The sequence below is a fragment of the Coenobita brevimanus genome, chromosome 74 (genome assembly GCF_032717465.1).
Source record: "Coenobita brevimanus isolate Jiangsu-jjx chromosome 74, ASM3271746v2, whole genome shotgun sequence".
NCBI classification, from domain to species: Eukaryota; Metazoa; Arthropoda; class Malacostraca; order Decapoda; family Coenobitidae; genus Coenobita; species Coenobita brevimanus.
In genome coordinates, this window is record NC_137027.1 from 33541254 (window position 1) to 33560463 (window position 19210).

Below are 19210 nucleotides of genomic sequence, written 5' to 3' on the forward strand. Positions count from 1 at the left end.
TTTGGAGGCAGCATTGATGAATGTTATTTTGTGAGTATATTGCACTTGTTTTTTTTCTACTTAAAAAAGTTTAATTATTTAAATCAAATAAAGATTAAAGAATATACATGTGGCTTGTATGAGCAAGAGTTGCTTCAGGAAATAACTATTTTATGATACTTTAGTATAAATTGCAAAGAGCAGATATATCTCTTAACCAAACATTGTTTTGATACGATGGGAATAAATGATACGGGATGGTGTCCACACTAATCTGGTCCCATTTCCAGCCACAGCTACACCACTAGTCAAACAGTGTTTATGAATCCTGAGCAGATGTTAAGATGGTTCTTGTCTTAGTTTTCTACTTTTTTTTCTCTGATCCTTCACAGCTATTCATGGAATTTAATTAAGGTATTGTATTGTTTGCGTATTATTATCATCTTATTAAGCAAGTATTTACTTAATATGATGAAAGACATGACAACGTAATTTGTTGTTTTTGAAACCCCAGATGGTTCAAAGCATGTGCATGTTTATTTGCTGCTCTTGGTTGTTAAGGTGAGCCTCTGTCCAGAAAGGATCCGAACCTTGTTTCTAGGTTGGCTGGGATAGGCTAGTTTTTAGGGTCCTTACATGTGCCTGAAGGTGACTGGTTTAGAGATTGGTTGTCTATTTAACCCCCCCCAACCACTGGGTGTCTGTCGGAACTGTCAAGAAATCAGTGGCTGTGCGGCACCAGGTGTTGGTGGGAACTGCACTTGTTTTCGCACCAGTTTGAAGTAGCTGCCACTTTATCTCGTCACCAAAAACTAGGGAGGGACTCCCAACAGCCGAGCCAACCATACCTCAGGCATCTCTGTGATTTTGCAAGGTGTGAGATGATCTTTTCTTAACCTTTCTTGTCCTATTCCGTTCCTGCCTTACATGGACTTTTGCCTCATCCACACCTGCCAAGTCTCTTTCCAAGAATATTAGGAAAGGACTCAGTGATAGTGCCATAGGGTGTGTCTTGGATGCCACAGTTTATTTAGTAATGGAGAAGTTATCCCATTGACAGCAACGCCACAGTCGGAGCTGCGGGCAGACACATGAATACATCCTGTTCTTGTGACAAAAGTTAGTCCTCTTCCTCACGTCATTACTCATCAACGCAATGACATACAGACCTGGGGATACTTTCCTTTTCATGAAGAAGAAGAGTTGGTGAGTAACATGGTCTTTAATTTGTTTCCCTAATTGCTATAGTTTTTGAGATACAATAATCCTTCATTTATCCAGACATTCAGCATCTGGACCTGTTCATTATCTGGATGCTGGACCTTGGCTGTATGAAACAATTACCCGAATTTTCTTGCTATTTTCCGGACATAAAAGTCTCCGAGAACTTCGGCCTGGCAGGCGACATGTTCAAACATTTGGTATCATGGCTGTTGGGCTCCAGCCGTGCGCGGGAAGTAGGCCGTAACCCACAGCCTGAGCTAAAATGTCTGTCCGTCCCTGTACTTAATGGTCAGTGTTGCACGCTGGTCTGATCACTCCCTACAAACCTCCAGCATCCGAGTAATACTGACCGTAACCCAGAAGCAGTCTCAAAACGTCTGGACGCATCCCCACCAAATGTCCATAGTCATGCAACCACCAGGATTAGCCTTTCCCAACTGCCACCACTTGTCTAACAGAGATCGCAAGCCTTAAGTCAGGTGAAAGTGCCTGTCGCTTCTGCATTGAATGTTCTAAGTTACACGGTCACCGGGAGTTATGTTTCCTAATGACCAACATGCGTGTAAGACAAGCCAGGTGAAAGCATCCGTCCACCTCGTGACAGAAGGGTGAAAATCCTGCCCGCAGCCTCGCTTCTCCCCCCTTCCCATCCCTCCTCCATACCATCCCGAGCTCCCCGCCTTGCTAGCCAGGCCTCCCGGCTCCCCCCTTACTCCCTCAGTCCCTCCCCTCTATGGCGCTGAGGCACTGACCCGTGACTTTTCAAAGTTTTTGGCGATTCATTTGAAAACTATTGGTCGTATCAAAATTCTGCAAAATCCATGAGAAAGCTGATGAAATTCTGACACATACCTAATTCATGCAAGGTGCAGGCAAAATCTTACACTAGGATGGTGGGAGATTATATGAAGGTAAGTTTTACTCTTGAACACCATTTATTCTCACTGCAGTTTTGTTATTTTGCTCATCAGTTTTCTGTGTTATTATTAGCTTATCTTATAGTATAAACACCAGCAAAGATGATGATATACCATTTATACCAATTAAACTAATATCCAGTGGGATATTTGACTGGATTTTGTGTGTGTGTGTGTGTGTGTGTGTGTGTGTGTGTGTGTGTGTGTGTGTGTGTGTGTGTGTGTGTGCGCGTGCCCCAGGAGCAGCTATCACTTGTGTCTTGAAGATAACTAATTTCCAACTGTCTTCAGGTTTTTTGTAGATTTTTGTTGTTTATACATTGTTTTCCTAGTCTTTAGCATTAATATGGATATTCCAATGTGCATTTTGATGTCTCAGTATGGCAGAATGACTGGAAAACACTGCCAAAATTTGGAGGGGTACTGTACATAGAGGTATTTGTTTTTTTGTTTTTTAAGTTTTTTTGCATGGTTTTCTTGGTGTCTAAAATTATTTTGGATATTCCTGTGTGTGTTTTCATGTCTAAATATGGCAGAATGACCAGAAAACACTGCCAGAATTAGGAGTACTGTACATACAGTAGTGTATAGGTAGGGTGTTTTTTGGTTTTCAGTTTTTTTTTTTTTTTTTTTTCATGGTTTTCTTGATGTTAAAAACTATTTTGGATATTCTTATGTGTGTTTTGATGTCTAAGTATGGCAGAATGACTGGAAAATTCTGCCAAAATTAGGAGGGGTACTGTACATACAGTAGTGTATAGCTAGGGTGTTTTTTGGTTTTCAGTGTTTCTTTTGCATGGTTTTCTTGGTGTTAAAAATTATTTTTGATATTCCTATGTGTGTTTTGATGTCTGAATATGCCTGAATGACAGGAAAATATTGCCAGAGTATGCAGAGGCACAGTACAAATAGGTTAGGTATAGGTTGGAGGTTGGATGTACAAGTATGTAGGGTCTGGGTATAGTAGGGAGGATATTGTTCATTATCTGGACATTGCTACTACCCGGACATGCCTTTGGGGCTCTATAACAGCGGATAATTGAGGGACTACTGTATTAAGGTTTGAAAACAGGCTATTTTCAGGAAAATTCCCATTATGAGTGAACAATGGTACAGTCAAATAGCCCTGCGTGGAGCGGTTTGGAATGTTTGCTCTATTTTGATTAAATGAATGTTAGTGTAGTTGTGTTAGCATTTATGTAGTTTTGCTGTACAAAAAGCAGAAAATCCATAAACCTGGAAATACAGTATATCTTATGGATACCATGTCTTACTCTTTAGAGAAACTTAAAGGGTTACCAACCTCAAGCCTTATTTTATTTACAGTAATGAAGGAAGTTGTCCTTAAAGCTTATTATCTACCAGCAACCCCACCCCTGAAATAGTTTTTTGAAAACTTAAAAGCCGTAGATTCATTGATGCCATTCACTTAAAGGACATCTTTGATGGCCTCCGCTTGATGTCAAAAGGCCAGAAATGAGTCATACCCTGGGAACCGAGGGCTCGAATGAACTGGAAATTGCTTTATTCTTCAAGTTAGGGCATTTTAATGGTGCCTTGCTCTAACAAAAATTGAGCTACGTTGCGCTGTTTTTGCTGTATTACAGTAACAAACCAACCAACAAACATACAGAAATTGGATCATTATTATATAGGTACTCATGGCTGCATGCCATAGAGCTCATATACTACACTTTCTTTTCTCTCTTTGGCATTTTAGATGTAATAGTAGCAGATGTTGGTGACCATTATCTGTTCACTTGATGTAATGCTGCCTAATGCCTTCTTACCCTTTCTCATTCTATCTCTGTCTGCTGTCATCCCTTCCAACTTCTCCCTCCTTCCTGTTAATTTTTATTGCTCTTCTTTCCTCTTCGGGTGGCTTTGCACTAGGTGACAAGCCTAATGGTTTCCTGTAATTCAGGAAACCATTTACTGTGCTGAGTGGTAGCCACATAACCAAATTATGGGATGAAGTGGAGCCTGCTGTGGTGCCCCTGTTAACTGGGAGGAGAGATTCAAATGCTGCATCCATCCAGGAACCAAACCCCCACACTTTTCCCTGTGTCTCACAGGGTAGATCGGTCTACTGCGTCGGATGACACTGCAGGGGCGATAGCTTGCCTGAGTTTTAAGGTCCAGACAGACTGGGGTTGGTCAACAACAACAACAGTACTAAACTTTAATGGAGCTGGTGTAGGATGCTTGGGAATGATGGTGGAATTTATCCATTCATTTGCAGATATCATTACTGTAACTCCAGTCAGCCAATAATCAGAAGCCCTGTGTAAATAAACCACAAATAGTGGAGGTCTGCAACACTGTATTGATGATTGATGTGTAATATATAAGTGAGTGATGCCAAATCTCCTTACCTTACACAGGATTGGTCTAGTGCATGGCGAGTCAAACGGAGGGAAATGGAGGAGGCAATCCAGCGGAAGAACCTGGAGATACAGCAGTTTATGGATGACCTGCAGGTGAGAGGTCAGCATAGCTACAATCAACCCAAGAGCTTATATGCATTTTTTCATTCATTTCTGTCTGATGCCTGATTTATTTGCCCCCAAAACTGTGGCTCAGGGAAGATCTGCCATGCCTTTGGTGCAAGGGTGTGGGATGAAAATGAGATATTGCTTCGCTTCTGTGGTTGACATTTTGGTCATGGCAGAGAATGTGATGAAGAATATAGGTGTCAATTTTCAGGTAGAAATATGTCTTACTTTAGCTGCTACACTTTTCAAAAGTTACAGTACATATTTTTCAGGAAGTGCTGGTAAGGGGTTGGCAATAGCCAACACCTACTTTCGGCATAAGATGATCCACCGGTATACATGGATAGTAATGAGGAGGATGGATGGTGAACTTGTTGAACGAAAGGCAATGATAGACTACGTGTGTGTGGATCAGCGAATGAGAAGACAAGTGTTGGATGCAAGGGTGTGGAGAGGGTGGGGGAATGGAGTCTCAGACCATCACTTAGTGATGGCCAAGATAGAGCTGCAAAGAAAGTGGTTGAGGAGGCGAAGGGGAAGACAGGAGGAAGCAGCTCCTGTGGGAAGAGTGGAGAAATTGCAAGATAGTGAGAAAAGGACAGAGTACAAGAGCATAGTGGAAGAAAGATTGGGAAGGTATGAGCTAGAGCAGATGGAAGGGGTGGAAGAAGTATGTAAGATATTCACGGAAGAGATAAGCGCAGCATGTGAGGCGGTTTGTGGAGTGAGGAGGAGATGCAAGGGTGTGCAAGGGACAGCATGGTGGAATGATGAGGTGAAACGAGCTGTGGAACAAAAGAAGAAGGCATATGGTGAATGGTTGGCGAGTAGAGGTAGGGGAGAAGATGAGAGAGAGAAGAGAGAGGTATATGTGAGCAGGAGAAGGGAGGTTAAGAGACTGGTGAAGGAGAGTAAGAAGAAAGTGGATGAAGAGTTTGGGAGGAATCTGAGTGTGAAATGGAGGGAGAGTAAGAAATTGTTTTGGAAGGAGGTAAAGAAAGTAAGGCAGTGTGAAAGGGGAAATAGTAGGGGAGTGAAAGATAGAAATAATAGATTGTTGGTGGAGAAGAGAGAGAAATTGAGGAGATGGAAGGAGCACTTTGAGGATTTGTTGAATGTAGAGAGTGAGAGCAGTGTGAGTATAAGTGGTTGGGGAATGGCTGGGAGAAGAAGAGATGAGAGGAGGGAGGAAGAGATCAGTAGGTCGGAAGTAGTGGAAGCGATGAAGAAGATTAAGCTGGGAAAGGCCCCAGGAATTGATGGAGTGTGTGGTGAAATGCTTAGGTATGGGGGTGAGATTGTTGTGGAGTGGATATGGAAGTTGTGTAGATTGGCTTGGGAAGAGGGAAGGGTTCCAGAGGACTGGAAATCAGGTATAATTGTTCCTCTGTACAAAGGAAAAGGGGAGAGAGAAGTATGAGGTAACCATAGGGGTATTTGCCTTCTTAGTGTGACTGGTAAAATATATGGTAGAATACTCATTGATAGGGTTAGGCATATGACAGAGGAGCTAGTTGGAGAAGAACAAGGGGGATTTAGGAAGGGAAAAGGGTGTGTAGATCAGATATTTGTTCTAAGATGTTTAGTGGAGAAGTATCTAGAGAAGGGAAGGAAAGTGTATGCTGCCTTCATGGACTTGGAGAAAGCTTATGACAGAATAGATAGGCAAGGTATGTGGAAGGTATTAAGAATATATGGAGTGGAGGGGAAATTGTTGAGTGCTGTGAAGAGTATGTACGAGGGAGCTAGGGCTACGGTGCGAGTGGATGGTGAGCTGAGTGAGTTCTTTGATCTCAATGTGGGACTGAAACAGGGGTGTGTAATGTCTCCATGGCTGTTTAATATATATATGGATGGGGTTGTAAAGGAGGTACAAGGTAGGGCAGTGGATGTGGGGGTGGCCCTAATGAATGAGGGTGAGATTTGGAAGCTTCCGGTGTTGCTGTTTGCTGATGATACAGTATTGTTGAGTGAAGATGAATGGGAGTTGCAAGGTTTGGTGAATGAATTTGGGACAGTGTGTAGGAGGAGGAAACTGAAAGTTAATGTAAACAAAAGTAAAGTTATGGTGTTTGAGAGGAATGAAGTCACAGAATGTACAGTGAGGTTGGATGGTGAGGATATGGAGAATGTGAGTGCATTCAAGTACTTAGGTAGTGTGATGAGTAAGGATGGAACTTTGGGGGATGAAGTACGTGAAAGGGTACAGCAGGGAAGAAAGGTTGTTGGTACACTGAAAGCAGTGATGAGAAATAGGGAGGTGAGTATGGAAGTTAAGAAGTCACTGCATGATGGTATTGTGATCCCTACCCTGACGTATGGATGCGAGGCGTGGACATTGCAAGAGGGGAACAAGTCAAGAGTGAGAGCAGTGGAAATGAGTTACTTGAGAGGAGCATGTGGAGTGACGTGGAGGGACAGGTTGACGAATGAAGAAGTGAAGGAACGTTGTGGGGTAGATGTGGATGTGGTTGAAAAGATTAGGAGAAATACACTGAGGTGGTTTGGACATGTGGAGAGAATGGAGAATGAAAGACTGACTAAGAGGGTGTATGTAGGTGAGGTGGAGGGAGGGAGAGGGAGGGGTAGACCGAGGATGAGGTGGAGGGATGGAGTTGAGAGGTATATGAGGGAGGGGGGGGGAGTTGGGGGGAGGGGAGTCAAATGGAGGGTGACAGAGTGACTTGGAGGCATTTTGTCTGCGGCCACCCTTTGCGGGATTAGGGCGTCGGGCTATAGATAGATAGATAGATAGGAAAAACTGTGCTTTTAAAATTTAATGAGAAACCAGCTTTATGGTTATGTGACTGTCACTTGGGTCAGGAGCAACTGGCTTAAGCCCAAGATGCTTTCTTATGATTTGTTTGAAGACATTAGGAACCCATTCACACTGCATCAAAATGCAGAAGATTCAGTTTTTAGCCAGTCTCTTAATGTATGTCACAGTCCTAGGATCATCTTATGGTATATGTCTCTGTTCTCTGTCTCCCACCCAAGGGTGGGGTGAGATAGGGCTCAGAATGCAAGAAGAGAAAACACATGATAGAAGAAGAACTAATTAACAACTTCCCCATTGAAGTGAACCACTTATAAATCACTCAACACTGAAGTGTCAGGCTCTTTTTATGCACTCCTCCACACAAAATTCATCCATTAACTGAATCCTGTATCCATTCCCTAGCCTTATCAGCCTCCATACTTCTCTTTCCCACATACCCAATTAATATATCAGCCTGACTTCATCTTGATTTGCAACATTTCATCCCACCTTCAAACTCACTCACATACATCCTTTTGATCACTCTGTTCACATCCATTTTCCATGTGACCATCCCATCTACACACACACTTCAGCTGTTGTCCACAAACTTCCTTACTTGACATCTTTCATGAATCATATGATTTCTTTTCTTAGCCTCTCTCTGCATCCCACACACATTCTCCATTTCCACTACTTTAACTCATGATTTTTTTGTGTTCATAGCACACCAGACTTTCACACCCATATGTTAGGGTGAGCACTTAAACCGTTTCCTGCAATTTCCTACAGCGTACATGGGCTACATATTCACACCTCTGTTTTGTATCTAGGTCTTCATAGCACCAGCCACTTTCCATTCCAATGCTACTTTACTTTCCACTTCCTTTGCTCATTTACATATCTTCTCTGCTTTGCATCTCACCAGTTCGAGTCATTTCTCTCTCCATATCTTGAGTATTTTTATTATTTTTCTCTTTGCTTCACTTATATCTGTCCATTCTGTATACTGTATATTTACTGTATATGCTCACCATGCACTCACTCGATGTAGTGCTGCTCTCTGGTGTCTGCCCTTTCCTCTCCTCCATCCTTCTTTCCTTCCATCCTCTTCTGTCTTACTTTCTTTCATTCTTTCCTCGTCCTTCTGCCTATGGGTGACATTACATTCTCTATTCTGTCTTTCTTTCCTTCATTCTTTCCTCTTCCTTCTGCCTGTGGGTGACTCTACACTGAGTGACAAGCCAAATGGTTTCCTGTACACCAGGAAACCATTTACTATGCTGGGTGGTAACCATATAACCAAATTTTGGCGCCTGGTGGTTTAGTGGTTAATTACGACACTCCAGTCGGATTGAGCCGGTGAAGGTTCGTATCCAAGGAGTGGTTGGGGTTTGTTGCTCACGTAATGCCACTCAGGGATGAGTGAGGCTGGTCACTTTCATCTTAAATGTCAGGACCAACTTGCCTAGCCCCGGGCTCGTACGTTCCTCTTGGGGCAACGTAGGATTGGATGATGGATGGATAGATTCATCCTTGGAGAAATAACACATTGCTGTCTCTCTCCAGTACGATATTAGAATACTCGCTGAAGCATGCAAGTGCCCTTACATAAGTTTCACTCATTTCGTTCATTTCTTTTATCGAGGCTCCAACATGCTTGCATGCATCAGCTCCTCATGCTGCTTGATATCTGGCAGCCTCCCAGTTCATTTCATATTGTTTTGTTTTTGAAGACTCCAACATGCTTGCATGAGTCAGCCTTGATCACCCAATGGCGGCTCTCCATGCTACTCAATCTCAAGCAGCTTCCTTATTTAGTCCCCTGTCCCTGAGGTCACACTCAGTAACCTCATCCTAGGTCATTTTTGGTCTCCCTCTTGCTACTCTACCCCTAACATTAACACTTCCCACTTTCTGCATCCAAGTACCATCCTCCATCCTCTCTACATGCCCAAACTATCTCAATCTACCCCTCCTCATCACAACACCAATACACTCCAGTCCCATTCTACCTCTCAACTCTTCCATCGAAAACATAGCCCACACAGGCCTTGCACTCAGGGATGCATTACACATCACCTAATCATTACCATTTCTGTATGTTTGAACGTGCGAATATCCTCTTCTTTTACTCCTCAGGTCTCACTACCATACAGCATTACACTCCTAACACAAGCCGCATACAAATATCCCTTATTACGGAGGAAGAACCCTCTCAATGTAAGGAGAGGCAACAGCTCCCTGAACTTCTTCCAATCACTCCTCACTCTAGCCACAGAGCTAACCCCAGCCCCACCTCCAGCACATAACATGTCTGCCAAATAACAGATCTCTTCCACACACTCAAGAGACTCACCAGAAAGTTCAGTTCTTTCACATCTGGCAATCTCCACATGCTCTCCCCTACACACCACACACATGAAATCAGCATTATCTCACAGTTTACCTCTAATACCACTACATCACTTATGAACCCATTTATCATAAACACTACACAAGATGGAATTACAGTACTTCTCATGCCCTTGTGGCAAATCACACTTGGCCACTCCCCCTCTTCTTTGTCAGTACTGCCCCGAGCCCTAGATACCACCACTTTTATTTTATCACCGTTTACTCTTAAGTCCTTGTGCCCCATACCATCTCTCCACTCCCTAAACCTTTCCTTCACCTGCCGTTCATTCTCTGCAGTCAGCACCAAATCATCAGCATACAACATCTCCCACAGGAGTCCATTTCTGAAGTCACATGAGAGGGTGTCAAGTACCATGATAAACAACAAGGGACTCAAGACTGACTCCTGATGTGCACTAACATTCACGGCAAACTCCTCACTCAAAACTCCATTCACCTTTACTTGGGTGCAAGCACCCATATACATGGCCATAGCCACCCTAACTAGCCACTTCGCAATCCCAGGCTTTCTCATTGCGCATTTAACCACTTCTCTAGGGACTCTGTCAAGGGCCTTCTCCAAATCAACAAAAACAAATTACAGTTCCCCTTTCTTTTCTACATATATTTCCTGAAGCTGTCAAACAATGAGTATGGCATCAGTGGTCCCTTTGTTGAGCATAAACCCAAACTGTATCTTATCATTACAGAGCATCCTCGAAATACAAAAGGGATAGGGACCAAAAAAAACTTTCGTAATCCGAAATTTCGTATATCGGAACGATTTTCCCCATTGAAATATACATATAAAGGGGGGGATGCGTTCCAGGATCCCATTGGACCCCCACTTAAACTTTACCCCTCCTATTTAGAAGTATGCAATACACGTATACAGTACTATACTATTGTACTGACATTAAAAAATAAAACATACAACAAATTACTGTAGTATTAGTACTCTGTACAGTTAAATATAGACCTGTGCTGCGGCTGGAGATTCGTGTCGTTGATATGGTGCTAAGTCACATGGTGGGACCTTAATAATTTCCAATTTCCTCTCCAGAGTCAGAGTACGGTGTTGTTTCTTCTTGGCAGCTGGTTCCCTGGATGCTGAAGATGATGCAGGGCGCTTGGGAGGCATGGTGAAAGTACGAAAACAGAAAGAACAGCAAAAAACTGTGTAACATACAGCAAAGCTGAGAGGAGAGGACGGACGTGACTCTACTGGGAAGCGCATGAAAATGTATTTACCAGAGAGGGGTTACTTCGTTTTCTTGCCACAAATGAGCGCAGCGCTGTGCAACGCGCCCATTTTGAATTTTTCGTATTTCCTCTCGTATCGCTTTTCGTACCATCGAGACATACTTTCGTATTGTGAAATTTGTCCTACATTCATCACTTCGTTCCGTCGGAAATTCGTACTTCAAGTTTTTGTATTTCAAGGACTCGCTGTATTCACTTTCTCTAACCATACCTTCTAGGACTCTTTCCATTACCTTCATTATCTGGTCCAAAAGCATTATGCCTCTATAATTTCCACTTTCCAGGGCATCATCTTTCCCCTTGCAAAGATTTATAATTACACTCTTCAGCCACTCATCTGGGACAACACACCTATATATAATTGTATTTATTAAATCAGTGACCAACCCCACTCCTATGTAATCATATTTATCAGATCATTGACTAGCCCCACATCTATATCTCCTGAGGCTTTCAACATTTCAGCAGTCAACCCAGACACACCTGCTGCCTTCCCCACATGCATCCTGCCTATTGCCCTGCTCACAGTAGCAGCATCAATCAAAGGCCAAGGGCCAAACACTGGATCTGCTGACTCCAAACTTTCCCTGTTCCAGTCAAACTCCCCATTCAACAACCGGTTGTAGTGCCCTCTCCAGGTGCATTTAATATCCCCACTGTTCACTTCTACCTGTCCTTCATTATTCTTCACACACTGCTCACCTGTGATATCCCCATTCTCCACCTTCATCTGATTTGCCACCTTAAATATCATATTCCACCTTTCCCCCTTATTTTGGTTATCAAGTAAAAGTCTTTGAGATTCAGTCTTTGCCCTGTAAACTTCTCTTCTACTCCTACACTTGATAGCCAAGTATTCCTCTCTTCTACCACCCTTTCTTCTGGAGAAGCCTTCGTTTCTCCTTAACTACTGCTTTTACATCCTCATCTCACCACCAAGTTACTTTATGTCTTGGGGGACACCTTGTCCATCCACACACTGAATCATCCTCTCTCAAGAGGTTGTTCTTTAGGACTCTGTGCTGTTCATTAACACTTTTAGCAACTTCTCCCTGTTCAGCCACCATTCTATTCATCTTGCTATAGAAGGTGTCCCTTACTGTTCGTTTTTTAAACATCCATATTTTCCTCCTAGGTTCTGTGGGTAGCCGCACAATGCAATTTCTTAGCAACTGATATACATTTCACGGAAATCTGTAAGAGTGATTAAAGCTGCCATTTTGCTACACCACGGGATGTCTGCACGACCCCTAGCCACAGCTCATGGGTTAATAGAGCCGAGCCTGCAGCGCTGTGTATTGTGTTGGGCCCGAAATTGTGACAATAGATAATTGAGAGTTTATTCTACAGTACCTCCATTTCCTTCATTATCCAGTCCAAAAGTTTTATTCCTCTATAATTTTCTCTTTGCAGAGCATCACCTTTTCCTCTGTACACATTTACAGTCACACTTCAGCCAGTCATCTTGGGCTCTTATGTAAAATTGCGTATATCACATTGGTAACTAAACTTGCTCCTGTATCTCCTGAGGCCTTCAGCATTTTAGCAGTCAACCCAGACACACTTTCTACCTTCCCCAACTGCATCCTGCCTAATGCCCTCCTCACAGTAGCAGTGTCGGTCAAAGACAAGGGCCAGACACTGGATCTGCTGACTCCAAGCCTTCCCCGTTCTAGTAAAACGCTTCATTCAGCAGCCGGTTATAATGGTCTCTCCAGTCATCTTTAATATCCTCACTGTTCACCTTGTCTTCATCATTCTTCACACACTGCTCAGCTGTGATATCCCTGTTTTCCCTCTTCATCTGATTTGCCACCTTAAATGTCATATTCTTCCCCTCAGCATTATTTAGGTTATCCAGTAAAATCCCTGAGACTCAGATTTTGCTCTGTATACCTCTTTTCTAGTCCTGCGCTTGGCAGTCAAGTATTCCTCCTTATTACCACCTCTTTTCCATTCCCAGAAAGGCTTTTTGCCTTAACTGCAGCCCCTGCACCCTCATCCCACCACTATATTACCTTATGTCTTGGGGTGCCCCTTGTCCATCCACATACTAAATTAGTAACTCTTAGGAGATTGTTTTTGAGCGCTCTGTACTGCTTAACATTTCTGTCAACAACTTCCTGTTCAGCCACCATGCCACTCATCTTGCTGTAGAAGCCATCACTTACTGCTTGCTTTTCAACTTCCATATTTTCCTCCTGGATGCATAGGTCCTCTTCTCCACCCGCTCCTTAAGCACCACGTCACATATCAGTAATGTTGCTGCGCACACTCTTCATTCCCTATAAATTTAACATACTTAACCAACCTCCTATCAGCCCCCCTGACCAGGAAATAGTCAATCTGGCTACTATCTCTCCCAGACTCATATGTAATCAGCCTACTTTCTCTTTCCCTGAAATGGATGTTGCACAAAATCATGTTCATTGCCTCCCCAGATTCAAGTATCCTTTTCCTTTCCACATTCCTCTTATCATATGCACATCCCCCATGTACCCCTTCATTTCCTTGAGCTGCTTCACCCACATGGCCATTTATGTCCTGTCCCAAAACTACAATCTCATCATCCTCCATACCACTTACTAAACATACAAAGTCATCCCAGAATCTATCTTTTTCGGGCATCATCCAAGCCATCCTATGGAGCATATATCAACATATATGTAACTTTGTGCCTACAGAACAAAATTTTCACTGCTATAATCCTTTTCTTCACCCTCATTACATGCATGACATGTTCCACCCATTTTTCTTCAAGCAGAACACCCACACCACCATATCCGTCTGCACTTCCCTGCCAAAATAGCTTATTTGTACAATCCCTCCCAGCGATCATCTGGCTGTTTTACCTAACTTCCTGTACGCAACCAATATCCATCCACCTCCTACTCATAGCCTCTACCACTTCCCCCACTCTACCCTTCAAACCACCCACATTCCAAGGTGCCACTCTGATCCCCTTGGGTGATTTAGTTTCCTCAGGCATGCAATGCTTTTTTTCATTTTTAGTCATGTTGGTAAAAATAAAAGAAGGGAGAGACAGACCAAAGGCCCCACCCACCTGCAGGTGGGTCCTGCATGGGTCCTGAGACCCATAGCCCACCAGCTGTGGTCAGTTGCTGTGGCATTGGCCTCAAGACACCCTACCAGACCAGCTATAGGAACACCCTCAAAGCACGCCTTGTCACTGTAACTGCCCCGCCATTATACATCCACTGATAGGGCAGCCTCCTGTAAATTTCATCCTGTGCTACAGTAAATCCGTGTTACATACGGCTCTTTTTATGCCCATTTCTGCCATTAAGACCTCAGTAAAATGCAAAAAGAGTGCTTATTAAAGTTCCACTCAGGCTTACCAAGCTGTATTTACCAATTTCCTATTTCCAGTATGGAAAAAGTTGTGTTAGTGTACTACAATATATCTTGGAGTTTGTAACTGACATATAATAAGGACATATTTTACTGGCAGGCATGTGAGAGTGAGAGAGCCATCTTACGTACATCAGTGGCACAATTGGAGGAGCAGCTTGCAGATGCCACCCGGGAGATCAACACCATCACTGCTGAGTATTTGGAAATCAAGAATGCTCACTCACATGCACAGGGTAAAGTTAGACATCACAGCTCACTCCTTTAAGCTATCTGTTTCCTTTTATATGAGGCATGCAGAGGAACAGTAAACCAATCACTAGTATGACTTTCTTTTTTTCCATACATTCTTGAAATGATACCAGGTCACTTGGTTGAAGGTGCATCTATCAGCATGGATGAAAAATCCTATCTAAATACAAGTACTTATCACTGATGTCTGTTCACAGTTGAGAAGTTGACCTTATATTTGACATAGATGCAGTAAAGTTGAGCTTATAAGAGAACTGATTTTTCTAGAGTCTTGGCACTGAGAGTGAGTATCTGGGCCATCTGTGCATTTTTACCATTAGGCCACCATGCACTCCTTTGTAATAACTATGAGAATATGAAGAGTAATTAGGATGAATAGACTTCTGGTAATGTAATGCTCTGAGGCACAAGTTAGGATGACAGGCATTTGATACACATAAGTTTGAATCACCAAGAGGCAGCAGAAGATTTATTGATTGCATTATGGAACTGGCCATTATAATATTATACTCCTCAGCAGAGCAATCATACGTCAGCCTTTTCGACATCTGCGCATTCTTCATGGTGCACATATTCTGTGGGTATATTCTCCCCTTTGGGGCTAAGATGCGAATGAATGTGTTTGAATGGATGAGTAAATGGGGAGTGTGTCGTCCTGTCTCGGCTACCTCCCTTTCCTTGGGGGAAGCAGCCTAGGTATATAGATAGATATTCACTGCAGTTTATTGCCAATGGCTTGTATAATACCATTACAAAAATAATGGGGTAAGAGAGAGGCATACACGTACAGTCTTAGATGCTATAACTGGAAATGGTACGTTTTTCAGTGTCCAGACTTTAAATTATTTCAAAAGCTGCAAATATTTATTTATGGACAAAAAAAGGAATACCTGTATTGTACTATTTTCACTCTCTAGTGATATAATTTTAACCCCCATCTTTTAAAGTGATCCTCCAAAATTGAAAATGGTATGATGGTAGTAAGACTGGAAAAAGTTACTTTGGGGGATGAAGTACGTGAAAGGGTACAGCAGGGAAGGAAGGTTGTTGGTACACTGAAAGCAGTGATGAGAAATAGGGAGGTGAGTATGGAAGTTAAGAAGTCACTGCATGATGGTATTGTGATCCCTACCCTGACGTATGGAAGCGATGCGTGGACCTTGCAAGAGGGGAACAAGTCAAGAGTGAGAGCAGTGGAAATGAGTTACTTGAGAGGAGCATGTGCAGTGACGTGGAGGGACAGGTTGACGAATGAAGAAGTGAAGGAACGTTGTGGGGTAGATGTGGATGTGGTTGAGAAGATTAGGAGAAATACACTGAGGTGGTTTGGACATGTGGAGAGAATGGAGAATGAAAGACTGACTAAGAGGGTGTATGTAGGTGAGGTGGAGGGAGGGAGAGGGAGGGGTAGACCGAGGATGAGGTGGAGGGATGGAGTTGAGAGGTATATGAGGGAGGGGGGGTGAGTTGGGGGGAGGGTAGTCAAATGGTGGGTGACAGAGTGACTTGGAGGTGTTTTGTCTGCGGCCACCCTTTGCGGGATTAGGGCATCGGGCTATAGGTAGATAGATAGATAGTATAATCATACCAAGGGGGTTAAATGGACATTGTTTCTAAAAGATTTTTATCTAGCCTCTTGCTATAAGTCTCTGTAAACTGAATTTAGTTGTCTTACTCTAGCAGAAGAAACATAAAATCTGTATTGTGGTACTGAAGATGCTGACATTGCCCTGCTACACAGAGAATATGGGAAACATGCGCCAGGATATGCAGGGATTACAGAGCCGTGTGGAAGAGTTGCTACAAGACAAGGCTCGGTTGCAACAGGACTACCAGGACCTGAGTGAGGGAGTTGAGGCAAGGGTGGATCAGCTCAAGGCAAGTACACACACTGGTGCAGTCACTATGTTTTCATTTTGTTCAGTTTTACTGGATGTAAAATTGCTTTCTGGCCATATTGAGTGTTGTGCTAAAACAAAGCAAGACTGATAGATTATGCTAGTTACTGAAAATTGCTGTTGAAGGGATTCAGGAGCTTAGTACACCCTGTATTGTCTTACTCTGCTGTTTAACAACAGGAAATAGGCTGCAAAAGGAAGAAAATCTCTGCAACATTAGGGTGAATGAACAATAACCAGTTGGAAATGAGGAGTGGTGTAGGAGGATAAGCAGATAGGGTGCGGTGTATCTTTTTCTACATAACAGTAGACTACAATATAGATGGCACATACAGTGCTTCATTCCACACCATACATCACTTAATTTCATAGCTCCAGCAATCAAATGACTGAGACAAAAATATAACATCTCATATGCTATACCTATGATCTGCCCAGACAAAACTGATTAACAGTGTCTATACTACAGATCTGCAGAGTCAGAACATGTCTTGGAATTGTTCAGTAATGACAAGAAATCCAGTTATCTGTACAGTACATCGATCCATGTATCCATCAGTATCCTTCTGTCTGTACACAATATCAATAACATCAGTCAAACAGGGCAGAATTCCAGAGATTAATAGATATTTGGTGACAGGCAGAGTTGGGATTCCAGTTTCACAAGGTCTGAGGACCCAACTTCTAACCGTCTTCTTTTGGTGACTTGTTTCAGTATTTCAGTAATATGGAAAATAGTCCAGCATAGTCTCCTAAACATTTCTTCTAACTCTCTTCACTTAACTGCATGCATATTATACAGTCCACAACCATTTTCATATAGTGTCGTATTGTTTATAAAGGCTCCAACATGCTTGCATGCATCAGCCTTAGTCACCTAATGGTGGCTCTTCATGCTGCTTGATCCCTGGTGGCCTGCCTATTCAGTCCCTTATCCCTGAGGTCATACTTTATGACCTCATCCCAGGTCTTTTATGCTTTGCTTCATGCAGCCTTACCCCTGACAATCACATTTCTCACCTTACACACCCAGTGGTCATCTTCCATCCTCATCATGGCCAAACCATCTCATTCTATCCCTCCTCATCACAACACCAGTACATTCTAGTCCCATCCTTCCTCTCAATTCTCTAATTGCAATCCAAGCCAACTTAGGCCATGCGTTCAACAATGCACTAAACATCCATTTAATCATTGTCATTTCTGTTTGTTTGAGCCTGTGAGCATCCTATTACTTTACTCCCAAGGTCCTACTACCATACAGCATTACACTTCTAATACATGCCATCTAAAAAGATCTCTTAGCATGAAGGGAGAGCCCTGTCATTGTTAGGAGAGGCAACAGGCTCCCTGAACATCCTCCATTAACTTACCCTAGCTGTAGAGCTAGCTTCCCACCTCAAGCACATAATTTGTCTTCCAAATAACAAAACTCCTACACATGCTCAAGAGACTCTCCAGCAAAATCAGTCCCTTCATGCCTGACAGTTTCTACATACTCCCCCCAGCACACCACGAAATCAGCATTATTTCACAGCCTATGTCTGATGCCACTATATCTTGTATGCACCCACTTATCACATACACTGCACAAGATGGAGTTACTTTGCATACCCTTATGGCAAGTAGAACATGGCCACAGTCCCAGATATTTAACAGTACTGCCAGCAGCCTTAGATATCATCATCTTTGTTTTGTCTGCATTTACTCTCAAACCCTTGTGCCCCATTTCATCTCTCTATTTCCTAAATCTTTCCTCCACCTCCCTATTCATTCTCTACAATCAAAACTAAGTCATCAGCATACAACATCTCCCATGGATGTTCATTTCTGAAGTCATGCAAGAGAGTTTCAAGCACCATGACAAACATTACAGGGCTCAAGACTAACCTCTGATGCACGCCAACATTCACAGAAAACTCATCACTCTAATCTCCATTCACTCTTGCATGGGTGTGAGCACCCACATATATAGCCATGACCACCCTATCAGTCACCCTTTGATCCCAGGCTTTCTCATTGGTCACTGCAACACCTCCCTAGAGACACTGTCAAAGGCCTTCCCCAAATCAACAAAAACAGTGTACAGCTTCCTTTTCTTTCAAAATGGATGAAACTTGAATGTGGTTTTCCATTTTGTTCAGCTGTATTTGGAAGAAAAAATTTTGTAGACTCTCAGCCTTGAGTCTGTCTTATTTGTGCTTAAAAAAAAAAAAAAAAAAAATCTTTACCTGTGTCTGTTTGCAAATACAGTAAACCCTCAAAGATCCAGACTTCAAAGATCTGGATTTTGCAAAGATCCGGACCATTTCTTGGCAAATTTTCAGTTTATAATATAGGCTACAAGATACACAATTTATTAATTAAAATTTATGAAAAAAATATTTGTACACATTATTATGCTATCCTATTAATTTTATACTGTATTGGCAAGGTGAATATAACAAATAACTGTTTGTTTTTATTTTGCATTAAGTTATACCTAAACCACCATAAGTTTTCTTTCATATGAGCAAATTTATATAATTTCTGGAAGATCCGGATTTTTCGAGATCCGGACAGGGTTATAGCCTCAATTAGTCCGGATCTTTGAGGGTTTACTGTACCTTCCATGTGGGTGCTCTGGTTAGTTCTGAGTATAACTTCATGACTTGC

General features: G+C 42.6%; 1 protein-coding gene across 1 annotated transcript in view; it reads left to right on the forward strand.

The window, feature by feature from the left end:
• The window catches only part of LOC145407820 (centrosomal protein of 290 kDa-like), a 119270-nt gene that overhangs the window by 13827 nt on the left and 86233 nt on the right, over positions 1-19210 (forward strand). The window contains exons 4-6 of the mRNA XM_080278677.1: positions 4505-4600; positions 14506-14641; positions 16399-16535. Of these exons, the coding sequence (XP_080134803.1) occupies positions 4505-4600; positions 14506-14641; positions 16399-16535 (369 nt within the window). The remainder of the gene's footprint in view (positions 1-4504; positions 4601-14505; positions 14642-16398; positions 16536-19210) is intronic.